At 47.4% G+C, this 19,440-nt stretch overlaps 1 protein-coding gene across 1 annotated transcript in view; it reads right to left on the reverse strand.

Annotated features, from left to right (window-relative positions):
* PDE3B (phosphodiesterase 3B) overlaps positions 1-19,440 on the reverse strand; it is a 237,825-nt gene that overhangs the window by 65,232 nt on the left and 153,153 nt on the right. Inside the window, exons 5-8 of the mRNA XM_082269782.1 lie at positions 14,098-14,204; positions 9,660-9,840; positions 8,536-8,633; positions 1,627-1,766 (exon numbers count right to left, since the gene is read on the reverse strand). Of these exons, the coding sequence (XP_082125908.1) occupies positions 1,627-1,766; positions 8,536-8,633; positions 9,660-9,840; positions 14,098-14,204 (526 nt within the window). The remainder of the gene's footprint in view (positions 1-1,626; positions 1,767-8,535; positions 8,634-9,659; positions 9,841-14,097; positions 14,205-19,440) is intronic.

Here is a 19,440-nt window from a genome sequence, read left to right on the forward strand (position 1 = left end):
TTCTTTTGGTGGTATTTGATCACCTGTGCGATTTTTACTTTTTGCGCTATAAACAAAAAAAGAGCGTAAATTTAGCAAAAATAGCAATATTTTTCACATTTTTTATATGAAATTCCCCAAAAAAATGTAAAAATCAAAATTTTTTAACATTTTAGGCCAATTTGTTTTATGCTACATATGTTTGGTACAAAAAAAAAAATCGCAAAAAGCGTATTTTGATTGGTTTGTGCAAAAGATATCGCGTTTACTAACAAAGGGAAAGATTTTTGTCATTTTTGTTGTTTTTTTTCTAGCGCGTAATGGCGGCGATCTGCGAATTTTTTTGCTGTACTGCGACATTTTGGCGGACAGATCGGACCCTTGACTGACATTTTTGACACTTTTGGGGGTACCAGTAACATTACTGCAGTAATCAGTGCTATACATATGCACTGTCACTGTAAAATTACACTGGCAGTGAAGGGGTTAACTTTTTTTGAGAGGGAGGGGCTGTGTGTGTCCCTAGGGGCGTGCTTCTAACTGTGATTGGCTGTGGCTTGGGCTGTAGGAACAGTGATCAACGGTCCTACATAGAAGAACCGTGTGATCATTGTTTCTACACCGGGGAAAATGACAGGCGGCTTGTTTACATCAGCCACCTGCCTTTCTCCCTCTGCAGCGGCGATCGCAGAGTGACCGGCGGACATCGGGTCCGCCGGTCACATGCGCGGGGGGGTACGTGACCACGCGGGAGCACGCTCGCTCCCTAGACCCTCACAGGCTAGCAACATAGATCTACGTCACTTTGCCTGTGAGGGGCTGACTGCCGACGTAAATCGTCGTTAGGCAGTCGGCAAGTGGTTAAGTATTCTAAATTGTTTTAGTTTTAGTTGTATTTTAGTCAACTAAATTAGTGTTAGTTTAGTCAACTAAAATGTTTTAGTCGACATAATTAACACTGCTTTGCAGAAATATATTCTTATAAGTTGTTTTCACCTTGGAATGTCTTGTTGTGCAATGCGCAGAGACCCAGTAAAGTGTATAGGGCATTCCAAAATAACAGAAATTAATGTCTATTTTTCTATAGGGCCAGGCAAAGAGCTGACTCAATCCATATAACCACTGCAGTAAAACCCCCAGCTCAAGGTTGAGTTGAATAAACAGAGCTTAGGCCCGCGGGCCACAGGTGTCTTCTAAGGTTCCCAACCCGCCAGCCCAGAGCCTCAGTATGAAGAAGGGAGACAGCTACAGAGGAAGCATGCGGCTGCAGTAGAGGGCAGAGCCGATACTTCCAGTAAAGCGCCAGCTCACGTCATAGGCAGAGTGATAGCAAATGCACTCAGATTGAATAATAATGAATGCCATTAGATTGTAAGCTCTTCTGAGCAGGGCCCTCTAAATCCTCTTGTATTTTATTGTATTGTATATGTACTGTCTCCCTCTAATATTGTAAAGCACTGCGTAAATTGCTGGCGCTATAGAAATCCTTATTAATAATAATAATGATAATGCAGCGCACATTCATTTTTTAATGGGAAGCTGGCGTTTTACTTTAAGAACTTTGCGACATTTTGAAATTCTAAAGCCTTGCGGCGCCCTTTTCTGCTTTGACTTGTAAGTGTGGCGGCGGCGTCTGTCCCCGGGTACCTCAGGCTGCTGGTTTGTCGGCGTTTTCTCCAAGTATTGTCCGTCGTCTTCCGCCAACGTCCTGCGGTCTCCCTGGATTCGGCTTTCCTGAAGTTTGTCTTTTAAGTGCACAGATTCGGTCAGATTGCTGGAGGATTCACCTTCACAGGAAACAGAACGCAAAACTCAAAATTCAAATGAGAGAATGATTTGTAAGTGTAACATGTTTGATTTCCTCCATTCAGCTTTTGATACATTTCTAATAAAATCGTTTCTTTAGGATACATTGTGATAAAATAAGAATAGAATAGTAGAACTGTCTGATAGCGCTGCTAGCAAACCAATTAACTTGATAAATGGAAAAAACCTTGACCAAAATGTATAAGTTATATAACATATAATGGGATCAAACACCAAACAAAAAAATAAAATATATATATATATATGCAATCCAAAAGTGAGCATCTCCTAAAGTGCAACAATAGTGCATAAACAACGTCTCTGCTATTATAAGGTGCAAGTGAAGACAATAAGTCCTGAAGTGCAAAATGAAGGCACAGCTATGTGCAAAACGTGCAAAGTCCAAATCTCTATAAGCGGGGCAATATGTGAATCATTCAATGTGTCCACTCCATAGATCTTGTGCTGCAATCACCAGGTGAAGTGTAGGCTCACCTCCATAATTACCCCACTAGGGGTCTAAGGGCAGTGGTGGGATTCAAAAATTTTAGTAACCAGTTCCGACTTTCCCAGCAGAATGACCAGCGTGACACCTTTCAATGCACAGTGACCAGTGTGCCCCCTTTCAATGCACAGTGACCAGTGTGCCCCCTTTCAATGCACAGTGACCAGCGTGCCCCCTATCAATGCACAGTGACCAGCGTGCCCCCCTTTCAATGCACAGTGACCAGCATGCCCCCCTTTCAATGCACAGTGACCAGCGTGCCCCCCTTTCAATGCACAGTGACCAGCGTGCCCCCCTTTCAATGCACAGTGACCAGCCTGCCCCCTTTTCAATGCAGAGAGACCAGCGTGCCCCCTTTCAATGCACAGTGACCAGCGTGCCCCCTTTCAATGTACAGTGACCAGCGTGCCCCCTTTCAATGCACAGTGACCAGCCTGCCCCCTTTTCAATGCACAGTGACCAGCATACCCCCCTTTCAATGCACAGTGACCAGCGCTGCGTGCCCCCCTTTCAATGCACAGTGACCAGGGCTGCGTGCCCCCCTTTCAATGCACAGTGACCAGAGTGCCCGCCTTTCAATGCACAGTGACCAGCGTGCCCGCCTTTCAATGCAGAGAGACCAGCGTGCCCCCTTTCAATGCACAGTGACCACAGCATTGCCCCCAATCATTGCAGAGTGCCCACAGCATTGCCCCCAATCATTGCAGAGTGCCCACAGCATTGCCCCCAATGATTGCAGAGTGAACACAGCATTGCCCCCAATCATTGCAGAGTGCCCACAGCATTGCCCCCAATAATTGCAGAGTGCCCACAGCATTGCCCCCAATGATTGCAGAGTGCCCACAGCATTGCCCCCAATGATTGCAGAGTGCCCACAGCATTGCCCCCAATGATTGCAGAGTGCCAGCGATCCCCCCGCGAGACCCATGCACTTACCTCACGGACGGTCACGCAGCTTCTCTTCAGTCCCCGGCTCCCCGCGTCTCCGAGTCCTCAGTCCTTCTGCCTCCTCGTCCAATGGCACAAGGTTTGCCTTTCGGCCAATCAGGAAGTGGGAGGACCCGCTCCCTGATTGGCCAGGAGGAGGATCCATGTGACAATAGCGAATTTTCATTCGATATTGTCACAGAATGGGCGGGTTGGTGCGCACTGCTCTGCTCCCCGGCCGCCACGTCTGCGGCTGCGCGGTCCGAGCACGGGACATTCAATTGTACTGTGCGTCCTTAGACGCGCAGAGGGAACAGCCAGTTCTGCGAACTTGCAGAAAGTTAATAACCGGTTCTATGGAACCGGTGCGAATCGGCTGAATCCCACCACTGTCTAAGGGCAATATAAAGAAAGATAACACCTGCCGTCCACTTTCTGGGCAACTTCACACTCCTTGTTAATGTTCCGAATTAACTCTAGGCAACTCCACAGTCCTTGACAATGCTCCAAGAACCGCACATGTAGAGACAAAAAGACAATCTCCAATGGCGCAATACCCAAACGTTTAGGAAGCAATAAGACAGATCCCAGCTTCAAACATTAAACTCACATTTATTCAAATAAAATACAGCTTAAAAATCACAGGTCCAACAGTGATCACGATGAAGAGCGTCAAACCTGCCCACCGCTTGGTATCTCTATGCGTTACGCCACATCAATCATGGCTTTAACTGGAGGCCACGATGGATGTGGCGAAACGCGTAGAGGTGCCAAGCGGTGGGCAAGTTTGACGCCCTTTATCGTGATCACTGTTGGAACTGTGATTTTTAAGCTGTATTTTATTTCAATAAATGTGAGTTTAATGTTTGAAGCTGGGATCGGTCTTACTGCTTCCTAAACGTTTGGGTATTGCGCCATTCCATTGGATAATAAGAATTGGCCGCACTTCAAGCTGCATCCAGATTCGGTTTATTGGACGAACATCCCAAGTGTTACAACAGTGTACAGGTAGACGCGTTTCACACACTAACAGGTGCGCTTATTCATTAATTATTCTATTCCATTGGAGATTGTCTCTTTATGTCTCTACATGTGCTGTTCCTGGAGCATTGTCAAGGACTGTGGATAGGACTGGGCCAAGACATTGTGCTGCCTGGGTAAATGCTGCCCCTCCACCCCCCCCCCCCCCAAAAAAAATAATAATAATGCCCAACAAAAGGCCCCCACATCCTATATTTTATATAAATATAACATTTAGAAATAATTAAATATACTGTTATCTTCTTCCATACCTCACCACCAGACCGGTCCACGAAACACCGGTCAGTCCTCAGTCCTCCTGTCACTCCTGTGTCTGCCGCGCCCACCTCCCTAGAAGATCCAGCCTGCCCTGTGTGAGATGAAAGTGCACTGATGTCGGACTCCATCATGTTAGAGACGTTCCCTGGAGAAGATGCTCCGCCTCCTCATACTCATCGATTTGCACTACGGGCGGCAGTATGAGATGGGAAAATGCCGCCCCTAACACGCCGCAAACTGATGACACACAAAACTGTTGTAAAAAATAAATCTTGGTACTGAGAGTCAATTTGCTGCCCCTCTATAAGTCCTGCCTGGGTCCAATGGACCCAACGAGACCCATGGTAGGGCCGGCCCCGACTGTGGAGTTGCCTAGAGTTAATTTGGAACATTACCAAGGAGTGTGACGGCAGGTGTTATCTTTCTTTATATTGCCCTTAGACCCCTAGTGGGGTAATCATGGAGGTGAGCCGACACTTCACCTGGTGATTGCAGCACAAGATCTAAGGAGTGGACACATGGAATGATTCACATATTGCACCGCTTATAGAGATTTGGACTTTGTTTGCACGTTTTGCACATAGCTGTGACTTCCTTTTGCACTTCAGGACTTATTGTCTTCACTTGCACCTTATAATAGCAGAGACGTTGTTTATGCACTATTGTTACTCTTTAGTAGGGATGATCGAACTTTTCAAAGGTTCGGTTCGACCAGAACACCCGAACTTCCCGAAAGTTCGGCCCGGATTTCAGAACCCCATTGAAATCAATGGGACCCGAACTTCGGTAATCAAAAAACACCATTTTGAATCCCTAAAACCCAATAAATGCCCCTAAAAAGTACCTAGGGTTCTGGGTCATATAATCACACAAAAAAAAGTTCTTAAAAATTGTCGTTTTTGATAGAGAGCCAATTATTGAAAAAATTATTGAAAAAAAAAAAAAAGATATTTCTTTGGATTTAGTGTCTGGGGGGGTCTAAAAAGTGTACCTGTGAAGTTTCAGCTCTGTAGCATGTCCAGAACCATAAAAATTTTTTGTATTAGAATATAGAACAGGTTAGTAGCTTCGCTACTTTTACACCCGGCTTTTTGTTGCAGGCGTTTTATTGGGCTTTTTTGAGGACATGTTTGGAGTCAGGCATGACATCAGAACTTCTGTGTAGGGGTATATATACACACACACATGTATGTATATATACACATACACATATATAGGTGTGAAAGTAGCAGAACCCTATGCTTGCGCTAATGAAATAACAGGCATATGGCTCCGCTCCTATCACACCTATATGTGTGTATGTGTATAAATACATATAAGTGTATGTGTATATATACCCCTATACAGAAGTTCAGATGTTATGCCTGCCTCCAAAGACACCCAAAAAATGCCCAAAAAAACGACTGCGCCAAAAAAAACCACCCAGGTGTGTTGTTGCAGGCGTTTTTTTTGGGCATTTTTTGGGGGTCTTTGGAGGCAGGCATAACATCTGAACTTCTGTATAGGGGTATATATACACACACACTTATATGTATTTATACACATACACACATATAGGTGTTATAGCAGAGAAACCATATGGGTGGTAATTATTTCATTAGCGCAAGCATAGGTTTCTGCTACTTTCACACCTATATATGTGTATATATACATACATGTGTGTGTGTGTATATATACCCATACACAGAAGTACAGATGTTATGCCTGCCTCCAAAGACGCCCAAAAAATGCCCAAAAAAACGCCTGCGCCAAAGAAATCCGCCCAGGTGTGTTGTTGCAGGCGTTTTTTTTTTGGGCATTTTTGGGGGTCTTTGGAGGCAGGCATAACATCTGAACTTCTGTATAGGGGTATATATACACACAAACTTATATGTATTTATACACATACACACATATAGGTGTTATAGCAGAGAAGCCATATGGGTGTTAATTATTTCATTAGCGCAAGCATAGGTTTCTGCTACTTTCACACCTATATATGTGTATGTGTATATATACATACATGTGTGTGTGTGTGTGTGTGTGTATATATACCCCTACACAGAAGTACAGATGTTATGCCTGCCTCCAAAGAAGCCCAAAAAAACGCCAGCTACAAAAACGCCCAGGTGTGTTTTTGCAGCAGGCGTTTTTTTTTTGGGCATTTTTTTGGGGGTCTTTGGAGGCAGGCAAAACATCTGAAATTCTGTATAGGGGTATATATACACACACACTTATATGTATTTATACACATACACACATATAGGTGTGATAGGAGCAGAGACCTATGCCTGTTAATTATTTCATTAGCGCAAGTATAGTGTTCTGCTACTTTCACACCTATATATGTGTATGTGTATATATACATACATGTGTGTGTATATATACATACATGTGTGTGTGTATATATACCCCTACACAGAAGTTCAGATGTCATGCCTGACTCCAAACATGTCCTCAAAAAAGCCCTATAAACGCCTGCAACAAAAAGAAGGGTGACAGGGGAGAAGCCACTATCCGGTTCTGTAAGTGTTCTAAGAGAAACAATCTTTTCTCTATAGCGGTCACCCTGGCATGGAAGGGTTTTGTCACCCTGCCATAGCAGTCAGAGTCAGTTCACCCTACACTACACTACGGTCCCCTTACACTTAACACTTTCCCTACAGAAACTAGATTATTAAATCTAACTATAGTGGAAAATAGCACCCTAACTACACTAAATATCCCTTTCCACACACTAATAATTGCTAAATGACACTTTGTAGCAGAAGTAACAGAAATGCTTCCACTCTCTTCCATGTCCCTGTATTAAAATGGTAGAGATTTGGCGGGGGCTATCTTATATACTGGGGGGCGTATTCACTAATGATTGGCCTCTGGACCCCCTAGTCACTCCAATCACATTCCTAGCATTCTCCTGCCCCCTCAATTGGCTTTTACTGATGGTTCTGGTCCAATCACGGGCTATTAAAAGCCCAGTTCCTGTCCCATTGCATTTTGGTCGGTTCTGGTTGCCGAATTCCGAACTTTTTCAGCAAAAACAGCAAAAACACCTCGAACAGCCAATGTTCGGGTCAAACCGATGGTCGACCCGAACCGTTCGATCATCCCTACTCTTTACCAGGGGGTCACTTTTGGATTGCCTCAGGGGCGTAACTACAGGGGTTGCAGTTGCAGCCGGGTCCCAGGCTCCAGAGGTCTGTTCGGCTCCCCTGTGCACCTGGATAGGAGGGGGTGGGGGCAGCATTTAGAGAAATCACTGTCCTCCTTTCTCCTCCTGTAGCTGCAGGAGGAACAAGGAGGAGATTGGTTCCTCTGTATGCTGCCCCCACCCCTCCTCCTATCCAGTTCACTTGTGTTCTGCTGTCTCTGGGCCCCTGTGTTTAATTTAAAAAATAATAAAATAAATAGTAATAAAAAAAAATTAAAGCGCCCTGTCCCCGTTAGCTCGCGCGCAGAAGCGAACACATACGAAAACCCCGCCCACATATGTAAACGGTGTTCAAACCACACGTGAGGTATTGCCGTGATCGTTCAAGCGAGAGCAATAATTTGAGCCCAAGACCTCCTCTGTAACTCTAATATGGCAACCTGAATGAATTTTTAAAGTGTCGCCTATGGAGATTTTTAAGTACCAAAGTTTGTCGCCATTCCGTGAGCGTGCACAATTTTGAAGCATAACATGTTGGGTATCTATTTACTCGGCGTAACATTATCTTTCACATTATGGAAAAAAAATGGGCTAACTTTACTGTTTTCTTATTTTTTAATAAAAAAAAGTGATTTTGTCCCAAAAAAAATTGCGTTTGGAAGACCGCTGCGCAAATACGGTGTGATAAAAAATAGTGCAATAATCTCCATTTTATTCTCTAGGGTCTCTGCTAAAAAAATATATATAATGTTTGGGGGTTCTAAGTAGTTTTCTAGCAAAAAAAAAATGATTTTAGCTTGTGAACACCGAGTGTGAAAAACAGGCCCAGGGGGTAAAAGTGGTTAATAAAATAGAAATAGAATGTCGGGGGCCCCGGAGGGATTCTCACCTGATTTTCTTGCCTGGCTCTCAGTACCGGATTGGGCGCTGGTGGTGTCGGCCGTCAGTTCGGAACTTGAAAAAGACTTAAAAATTTTGTGTCCACAACTGGAGAATAGAAAATAGGATGATCGATGTTAACCTGGCCGTACACAATCCGATTGGACTATAGATTTACCAAAACTAGGTCATAAGGCGACACACCGAAACATTCAATTTGTATCCAATAAGTACAATGGATGTGCTAAAGGAGATTGTATGGGGTATGGTGTATGGTGTATGGGGTATGAGGTATAGGGTATGGTGTATGGTGTGTATGGGGTATGAGGTATAGGGTATGGTGTGTATGGGGTATGAGGTATAGGTATGGTGTATGGTGTGTATGGGGAATGGTGTATGGGGTATGGTGTGTATGGGGTATGGTGTGTATGGGGTATGGTGTGTATGGGGTATGGTGTGTATGGGGTATGGTGTGTATGGGGTATGAGGTATAGGGTATGGGGTATGGTGTATGGGGTATGAGGTATAGGGTATGGTGTGTATGGTGTGTATGGGGTATGGGGTATGAGGTATAGGGTATGGGGTATGGTGTATGGGGTATGAGGTATAGGGTATGGTGTGTATGGTGTGTATGGTGTATGAGGTATGGGGTATGGGGTATGGTGTATGAGGTATGGTGTATGGGGTATTAGAGTGTAAGCTCCTCTGGTACAGAGACTGATGTGACTGTGGGGAAGGGGACATTAGAGTGTAAGCTCCTCTGATACAGAGACTGATGTGACTGTGGGGGGGGGGGGGACATTAGAGTGTAAGCTCCTCTGGTACAGAGACTGATGTGACTGTGGGGGGGGGGCATTAGAGTGTAAGCTCCTCTGGTACAGAGACTGATGTGACTGTGGGGGAGGGGACATTAGAGTGTAAGCTCCTCTGGTACAGAGACTGATGTGACTGTGGGGGAGGGGACATTAGAGTGTAAGCTCCTCTGGTACAGAGACTGATGTGACTGTGGGGGAGGGGACATTAGAGTGTAAGCTCCTCTGATACAGAGACTGATGTGATTGGCTCAGTGATCTCTGTACAGCACTGCAGTATATGTCAGAGATATATAAATGCATAATAATAGTAATTTTATACCTGTTACATATATGGCTTGCAGGTTGTCTGTCCTGAGAAGTGTGCGGATACCCCATAGCTTTGTGTAGGGTGACGCTGGGTTTGGTGAGGAAATCGGCGGTGTCGGGGAACTCTATAGGCGATCGGTTAAAGGCTGAAGTGTGGCTGGGTGAGTTCACTGGGCTCAGGCTGGGGGAAGTACCTGGAAAACAGTGAGATGGAGAATAATGAGAGAGCGGCGGGTTTGTCGGACTCCTGTAGGGGTGAATAAATTCCGTCAGTCCCTGGACCCAGCGCCACCTCTGAATACTTCACCAGTTACATGGTAGATATATAGGACAGGTTTACTCCAAGGTTTATGTACAGTCTAAACTTTTCATTTGTGTTATGGATAGAGAAAGTTAAAACCAGTCAGGTATTGTTTCATTGCGTCTCGTTGGTGAGATTTATCCTTCACTTCCTGTCCTGAAGACACAACAGGAAGTGAGATGAGAACTCTACACAAAGTGTTTTTTACCTGCTCTGGTAAAAAACATAAAATTTTGGGGGTTTCCATTACAGTTCCAGCACCAACGCTCACCAGTACAAATAGAGAGGGTGAACCTCTCTAATAGGGAGACAGGAAACAATGGAAATTTGCCAGGGGGCCCTCCAACCCTTCTGCATGCCATCCAAAAAAAATAAGAAATATAGGATTTTTTTGAGAGGCATCTCCTATGTTCAGCTCCGCACCCCCTGGTCACAGCTCCACCCCCCCCCCCCCACCACTGCTCCTCCTTGCCCTTGCTCCTCCCTCTGCCACCGCTCCCCTTTGCCACGGCTCCACCTTGTCAACACTCCCCCTAGTCACTGCTCCCCCTGCCCTTGCTCCCCCTTGTCACAGATTGACCCCCCCCCCGCCACCACTGCCCCTCCTTGCCCTTGTTCCCCCCTGCCACCGCTCCTCCTTGCCCTTGCTCCCCCCTCCCCCGCCACTGCTCCTACTTGCCCTTGCTCCCCCCCCGCCACTGTTCCTTCTTGCCCTTGCTCCCCCCCCCGCCACTGTTCCTCCTTGCCCTTGATCCCCCCCGCCACCGCTTCCCTTTGCCACGGCTCCCTCTCGTCAACACCCCCCCTAGTCACTGCTCCCCCTTGCCAACACTTCCCCTCGTCACCGCTCCTCCTTGTCCTTGCTCCCCCCTGCCCTTGCTCCCCATTTCTAACAGTCCCCCTTGTAACCGCTCCCCCTTGCCAACACTTCCCCTTGTCACCGCTCCCCCTTACCACCGCTCCTCCTTGCCCTTGCTCCCCGCCTGCCACGGCTCCCCCTTGCCACCAATCCCCCCTGCCCCTCCCCCCTTGCCTCGGCTCCCCCCTGCCACCGCTCCCCACTACCACTGCTCCCCCACAGATATTACCGGCAATTACAAGCAGTCAGGATGCAGCCGCTCCTGTGTAAAATTACACTTGGGGATACCCTGCAAGTGTCAATGAGTAAATACAATGTAACAATGTATTGGTATTGTATGGAATTATTAACACAGTGTTATGTGACCTTTAACCTGCATAGGACATCACCTAACGCTTGCTTCGCACTTGTGCAGGTGGTTTCGGGAACTGGACCTGTTCCCTCACCCGCAACCACCCGTAGCCAATAAGCGCTGCTCATTTACTGGCCATGAGGCTGAAATTCATTCATAATGGCGCCCCTACGCATCCAAACACGCAGTGCTTTTGCGGGATATCGAATGGTGGAAAAGTACAATGCGTGTTCTCTGCAGTTGTGGTGCAGGGAGCTTTTTCCTGCATTTCCCTCAGGTACAGTGGCCCATTCAATGAATAAAGCTGTGGTACCCGCAGTCCCGCACAAACGCAGAGCTGTGAGCCCAGCCTTTAGAAACCATACATGTTTGAAAAAAAATAAAAGGGTTTTCTTTTTCAATTTTACACATTCTTTTAATGTGAAAAATATACAAAACAAATAAAAAAATAAAAAAAAAAATAAATATATATATATATATATATATATATATATATATATATATATATATATATATATATATATATATATATATATATATATATATATAAACACACACACACACACACACAGTATCTCACAAACTTAAGTACACCCCTCCCATCTATCTTTTCATGTGACAACACTGAAGAAATGAGACTTTGCTACAATGTAAAGTAGTGAGTGTACAGCTTGTATAACAGTGTAAATTTACTGTCCCCTCAAAATAACTCAACACACAGCCATTAATGTCTAAACCGCTGGCAACAAAAGTCAGTACACCCCTAAGTGACAATGTCCAAATTAGCCATTTTCCCTCCCCGGTGTCATGTGACTCGTTAGTGTTACAAGGTCTCAGGTGTGAATGGGGAGCAGGTGTGTTAAATTTGGTGTTATCGCTCTCACTCTCTCATACTGGTCACTGGAAGTTCAACATGGCACCTCATGGCAAAGAACTCCCTGAGGATCTGATAAAAATAATTGTGGCTCTAAATAAATATGGCCTAGGCTATAAGAAGATTGCCAAGACCCTGAAACTGAGCTGCAGCACAGTGGCCAAGACCATACAGTGATTTACCAGGTCAGGTTCCACTCAGAACAGGCCTCGCTATGGTCCACCAAAGAGGTTGAGTGCCGTGCTCAGCGTCATATCCAGAGGTTGTCTTTGGGAAATAGACCTATGAGTGCTGCCAGCATTGCTGCAGAGGTTGAAGGGGTGGGGGAGGGGTCAGCCTGTCAGTGCTCAGACCATACGCCCCACACTGCATCAAATTGGTCTGCATGGCTGTCATCCCAGAAGGAATCCTCTTCTAAAGATGATGGACAAGAAAGCCCGCAAACAGTTTGCTGAAGACAAGCAGACTAAGGACATGGATTACTGGAACCATCTCCTGTGGTCTGATGAGACCAAGATAAACTTATTTGGTGTCAGATGGTGTCAGGCGTGTGTGGGGGCAACCAGGTGAGGAGTACAAAGACAAGTGTGTCTTCCTACAGTCAAGCATGGTGGTGGGAGTGTCATGGTCTGGGGCTGCATGAGTGCTGCCGGCACTGGGGAGCTACAGATCATTGAGGGAACCATGAATGCCAGCATGTACTGTGACATACTGAAGCAGAGCATGATCCCCTCCCTTCAGAGACTGGGGGGCAGGGCAGTATTCCAACATAACGACCCCAAACACCTCCAAGATGACCACTGCCTTGCTAAAGAAGCTGAGGGTAAAGGTGATGGACTGGCCAAGCATGTCTCCAGACCTAAACCCTATTGAGCATCTGTGGGGATCCTCAAACAGAAGGTGGAGGAGCGCAAGGTCTCTAACATCCACCAGCTCTGTGATGTCATCATGGAGGAGGGGAAGAGGACTCCAGTGACAACCTGTGAAGCTCTGGTGAACTCCATGCCCAAGAGGGTTAAGGCAGTGCTGGAAAATAATGGCGGCCACACAAAATATTGACACTTTGGGCCCAATTTGGAGATTGTCACTTAGGGGTGTACTCACTTTTGTTGCCAGCGGTTTAGACATTAATGGCTGTGTGTTGAGTTATTTTGAGGGGACAGTAAATTTACACTGTTATACAAGCTGTACACTCACTACTTTACATTGTAGCAAAGTGTCATTTCTTCAGTGTTGTCACATGAAAAGATAGAATAAAATATTTACATATATGTGAGGGGTGCACTTACTTACATACTGTGTATATATATATATATATATATATATATATATATAAATGTAAAAAAATAGAAAAAAGAAAATCCGCAGAAAAAGAAGCACTAAAAAGGTAGAAGGTAAGGAAGATTTCAAATAGGAATACATTTTATTTATTTATTTTTTTTAATAAAACTTTGCCATGCTTTATACCAGAAAAAAAAAAAAAAAAATGTTTTTTTGCCTACAGATTACATAAAAAATAAAAAAATTTTGGAAGACAATATTGCCAAAAGTAAGCCTAGCGTGCCCTCTAAAAACAATGCATGTATTCACTTGTTATTCTAAAAGCACTTTTTTTTTCATCAGGCCACCCCACCCCCCCTTTCAGCAAATAAAACAAAATTCAGTGTGCAGCCAGTGGTTTCCCCTTTCTGGCTTAGGCCATAATGACACCATCGCTCTCCCTGGAGCCTCCGGGGACGCCCATGTCATGGATCTCAGGTGGCTTTGTGGCTGTTGGGACCCAGAAGAGACAGCCGGCCCCCCCTGATGACAAAAAAAAATGGCGGCTCTGGCCTGGGCAGTGCAGCGGCTTGTAGGTATGTTTTTTTTTAACATACCCAAGAAGACCAGGTAAGGGGTTAATATTAAAATAAACCCCAGTGGTGGGGGTGGTGGAGCACCTCTGATAATAATGAAAAGATTCTCACTAAATAAACTCGAGCACGTAGCGGAAATGTAAAAATGTCTCCATTGGGGGCGGACAACTGAGCGAACGCTGCCTCTCCATCCCCCTCTCTGCACCTACCAGCTCTCCGGGAGCCCATGTGTGGGGTGAGGGTGACCGATGAGGACCTCTGCTTTGGTATGGTCAGTAGGTTGGAGGCGAAGGGCCCATTTGGATACGATCCTTGGCTGCGAGAAATAAAAAAAGAATTCACAGATAAGAGAGATAATGGACAGAGAATAGACGGCTTTACCAGCGAAAGAAAGTATAATAACAATAATATAATAAATATTACAATAATATCGCAACACCGAAAGCATGGCCACCGACCTATGACAATGTATTGACCCCCCAGTTGGGGAGTTTTTTTGAAACATGAGCGTATGTTGCAATTTCAAGCATCGCTCTCCTATCTGATTACCCAACATTCCAACGTTGTCCCGATTGGTCACTTCTTATTTACGAATAATGCGCGATGTTTAATGTCTGCCGAGGGAATCTCCATCTGAATTTGCTCTTTGTTTTTTTATCCAGTGGCCTTCTTTATGACAATTATTCTACCTGTTTATGCGATTATATGGCATCTCTGACACGCAAATTTACATTTTTGTTTGCAATAAAACCCGAATTCCAATAAAAGTGAAAGAAAATCTATTTATTATATTTATATTCTATTTATTATAAACTATTTTCATAACTTAGTCTAATGCACACTAGAGATTTGCCTCGTGTGCATCAAATCCTGGCATGGCTGGATCTAGGAGGGTGCTGGGTGGGCTGTCCTTTGACCTGCTAACCCCTTTCCTCTGCCCTTGTGACACCTATCCTCTGCCCTACTGACCCATTCTCCACCCGGCTAAACCCTATCCTCTGCCCTACTGACCCATTCTCCACCCGGCTAAACCCTATCCTCTGCCCTACTGACCCATTCTCCACCCTGCTAAACCCTATCCTCTGCCCTACTGACCCATTCTCCACCCGGCTAAACCCTATCCTCTGCCCTACTGACCCATTCTCCACCCGGCTAAACCCTATCCTCTGCCCTACTGACTCATTCTCCACCCTACTAAACCCTATCCTCTGCCCTACTGACCCATTCTCCACCCGGCTAAACCCTATCCTCTGCCCTACTGACCCATTCTCCACCCTACTAAACCCTATCCTCTGCCCTACTGACCCATTCTCCACCCTACTAAACCCTATCCTCTGACCTACTGACTCATTCTCCACCCTACTAAACCCTATCCTCTGCCCTACTGACCCATTCTCCACCCTGCTAAACCCTATCCTCTGCCCTACTGACCCATTCTCCACCCTGCTAAACCCTATCCGCTGCCCTTGTGACCCCTATCCTCTGCCCTACTGACCCATTCTCCACCCGGCTAAACCCTATCCTTTGCCCTACTGACCCATTCTCCACCCGGCTAAACCCTATCCTCTGCCCTACTGACCCATTCTCCACCCTGCTAAACCCTATCCGCTGCCCTTGTGACCCCTATCCTCTGCCCTACTGACCCATTCTCCACCCGGCTAAACCCTATCCTTTGCCCTACTGACCCATTCTCCACCCGGCTAAACCCTATCCTTTGCCCTACTGACCCATTCTCCACCCGGCTAAACCCTATCCTCTGCCCTTGTGACCTTCCTTTCCGCCCCCCTACCGATCCCTATTCTCTGCTCTGCTAAACGCTATCTTCTGCCCTACTGGCTCATGTACTCTCTTGCTGACCTCCTATTCTCTGCCCTGCTGTCCCCTGTCCTAATAACCCAATCATCTGCCCTGCGGACCCCTGTACACTGCCATTGTGACCGCAGTCCACTGCATGCAGACCCCCTGTCCTCCACCCTACTGACTCATTCTCCACCCTGCTGTTTGCTTTCCTTTGCCCTACTGACACACTGTACACTCCCTTGCTGACCTCCCATTATCTGCCTTGCTGCCCCCCTGTCCTCTGCCCTACAAACTGCTGACCCTATCCACTGCCTTACTGACTCCTATACACTGCCCTGCTGACCCCTGTCCTCTGCCCTGCTGACCCCTGTCCTCTGCCCTGCTGACCCCTGTCCTCTGCCCTGCTGACCCCTGTCCTCTGCCCTGCTGACCCCTGTCCTCTGCCCTGCTGACCCCTGTCCTCTGCCCTGCTGACTGTTATCCTCTGCCCTACTGACCTCCCATTATCTGCCCTGCTGCCCTCTGCCCTAATGCCCCCTGCACTGCAAAATGCTGGCTCTAGCCACTCCCTTAGTGACTCCTATACACTGTCCTGCTGACCTTGCATCCTCTGCCCTCATGAATTGTTTTACTGCACCCCCACATCAGACAGGCAAGGGTAGGCTAGGGTCCTGAATTCCGGTGTTTTCGTGCCCTGGGAGGCACAGCATCCGCTGCCAGCAGCCTGGCAAAATCTATGACAGGTTGAAATACACGGCAGCTGGAAGCTCTGCCAAGAGGTACTTGTATGTAGGGGTGTATGCATTCTAGGACATATGCCTGGAACGCAGAATTGTCACATCCGGAGCATATGTCCCTGAATGTATTTGTCCCTAAACACAAGAGCCACTTGGTAAAGTGTCCAGAAGCTGCATATTTCAGCCTACCATAGTTTTTAATAGCAAGCTTTCCTGAATAAAAAATGCAGTTGTTTACAGTGCTCAGTAGCTCAAGGCAAACTATACATCTAGCTGTATGAGTGGGTAAATGAAGCTTCAATTAGAGAGAGGCAGTCTTGAAAGCAGGCAGATTCTGCTGTTCTGCTCTCTCCAGAAAACCCAGAGCCCCATGTAATCCTGGGCCATGGGGGAACCTGTAATTGGTATTAAATTAAATTAACCCCTTTCTGTTGGTGAGAGCTGGCCCTTCAATGTTATCTTATTTTCCAAGGCCGGGCTCCCACCCTGGGCTCCTCAGATGCTTGTACTCAGCTTAAGATAATAAACCAAGTGGCCTGGAAAATCCTTCCCAGCTCTGCCCGGAACCTGCACAGCTATATTCTCCGCACTATGGGGCTCCAATGATGCTCTAGAAATAACCTCAAACCACATGACGACATCGAGAGCCTCCCACTCTTCAGTCCTGGCAAAAGTACCATATTTACCCTGGTCCCAGGTACATCGATATATGCCTTCCATGTGGTTCTTAACAGCTTCACTGAATGAGGTCTTATTTGGAGCCAGTGCCAAGGCATGGGTCATGTGATCTCAGCCAGAGAAGCCCTGGGGGGACGGACATTTAGGAACAGCCATCCAATCAGAGGCTCCAGCTAAACAATTATACTTTTCTTCAGCAAAGACCATGTGACCAATGCCTCCACGCGGGTCCCGTGACCAATGCCTCCATGCGGGTCCCGTGACCAATGCCTCCACGCTGGTCCTGTGACCAATGCCTCCACGCTGGTCCTGTGACCAATGCCTCCACGCTGGTCCTGTGACCAATGCCTCCACGCTGGTCATGTGACCCATCGGGCACACAAACGCCATGCTTAGCATTTCTTCTAAAATTCTCTAATTAGCCATTGTCATTTTATGGCATCATGGAGGGAATATGTTTTAGTACAATTATTTAATGATCCCATCTAGGTCTACTTTACAAAGCCAAAATAATACAAGGATAAGAATAGAATGCTGTGAAAAGGGGGATTTATGGTGACTTTAATCAATATTCACCATCGGAGGAGTCATTTCCGCGGACAATTCTGTCTGAACTGCACTTGGAAAGCAAAAGCTGCTGGCACACCGTCCCTCCTTTCTGTCACCGCTGAAGAGGGACGGCAACGTCTCTCCAATGTGGAATCATCGCTTGACATAAAAGTAATTTCAATAACTGCTCAGCAAGAGCACTAAAACTCTTTTTATTTATTTCCCCCCATGTTGAGCCATGCCCGCCATTCCCTGCAAATCCTCAACATGTCTCTGCTACACACCCCCTCCCCCCTTCCCAGGCTCACCCCCACCCTTACATTTCTCTGCTACGCCCCCACACCCACCTTCCCCGTCACATCCCCCCTTCCAAAGCACACCCTTACACTTCTCTACTACGACCCCCCCCCACCTTCCCTGTCACACTCTCACCCTTCCCAGGCACACCCCTACACAGCTCTCCTACCCCCCGCCCACCTTCCCTGTCACATCCCCCCCTTCCCAGGCACACCCTTACACTTCTCTGCTATGAACCCCCACCTTCCCTGCCACACTCCCACCCTTCCCAGGCGCACCCTTACACAGCTCTCCTACACCCCCCCCCACCTTCCCTGTCACACCCCCCCTTCCCAGGCTCATCCTTACACTTCTCTGCTACACCCCCCCCCCCCACACACACCCACCTTCCCTGTCACACCCCCCCCCTTCCCAGGCTCACCCTTACACTTCTCTGCTATGAACCCCCACCTTCCCTGTCACACCCCCCCCTTCCCAGGCTCACCCTTACACTTCTCTGCTATGAACCCCCACCTTCCCTGTCACACTCGCACCCTTTCCAGGCACACCCTTACACAGCTCTCCTACACCCCCCCCCCCACGTTCCCTGTCACACCCCCCCTTCCCAGGCTCATCCTTACACTTCTCTGCTACACCCCCCCCCCACACACACACACCCACCTTCCCTGTCACACCCCCCCTTCCCAGGCTCACCCTTACACTTCTCTGCTATGAACCCCCACCTTCCCTGTCACACTCGCACCCTTTCCAGGCACACCCTTACACAGCTCTCCTACACCCCCCCCCCCACCTTCCCTGTCACACCCCTGCCCTTCCCAGGCCCACCCTTACACTTCCCTGCTACACCCCTCCTCCTTCCCAGGCACAGCCCTGCTCTTCCAAGACACACCTCTGAATTTCCCCATCACATCCTTACACTTCCTTGCTACACCTCCCCCACCCCTTCCTTCCCTGTCACACCCCCCCTTTCCAAGGCATACCCTTACACTTCCCTGCTACACCCCTCCCCCACTTTTCCTGTCACACCTCTGCCCTTCACAGGCACACACTTCCACTTCCCTGCTACACCCCTCCTCCTTCCAAGGCACACCCCTGCCCTTCCAAGACACACCTCTGACTTTCCCTACAAACTTACACTTCTCTGCTACATCCACCCCCCCTTCCCTGTTACAGTCTTACACCTCCCTGTTACACTCCCCCACCCCCACCTCCCTACAACACCCCCACCTTGCTGCATCCTTGCCCTTCCAAAGCACACCCCAACCATCCCATCCCACCCCAGCCACATCGCAACCCTTCCCTGTCACACCCTTGCACCTCCTTGACACATACAAGTACTTCCCTACTACACACCTCCGCCCTCCCTGCCAAATCCCCGTGCTTCTTTGACACATACCTGCCATACACTGTCACACCCCCCGCCCTTTCCGGCACACACCTGGCCATCACACCCCTCCCCTTTCCTGTTCTTCCATGTCTCCCACACCTTTT

This window comes from Pelophylax lessonae (assembly GCF_965119305.1).
Source record: "Pelophylax lessonae genome assembly, chromosome: 10".
In the NCBI taxonomy this organism is placed as follows: Eukaryota; Metazoa; Chordata; class Amphibia; order Anura; family Ranidae; genus Pelophylax; species Pelophylax lessonae.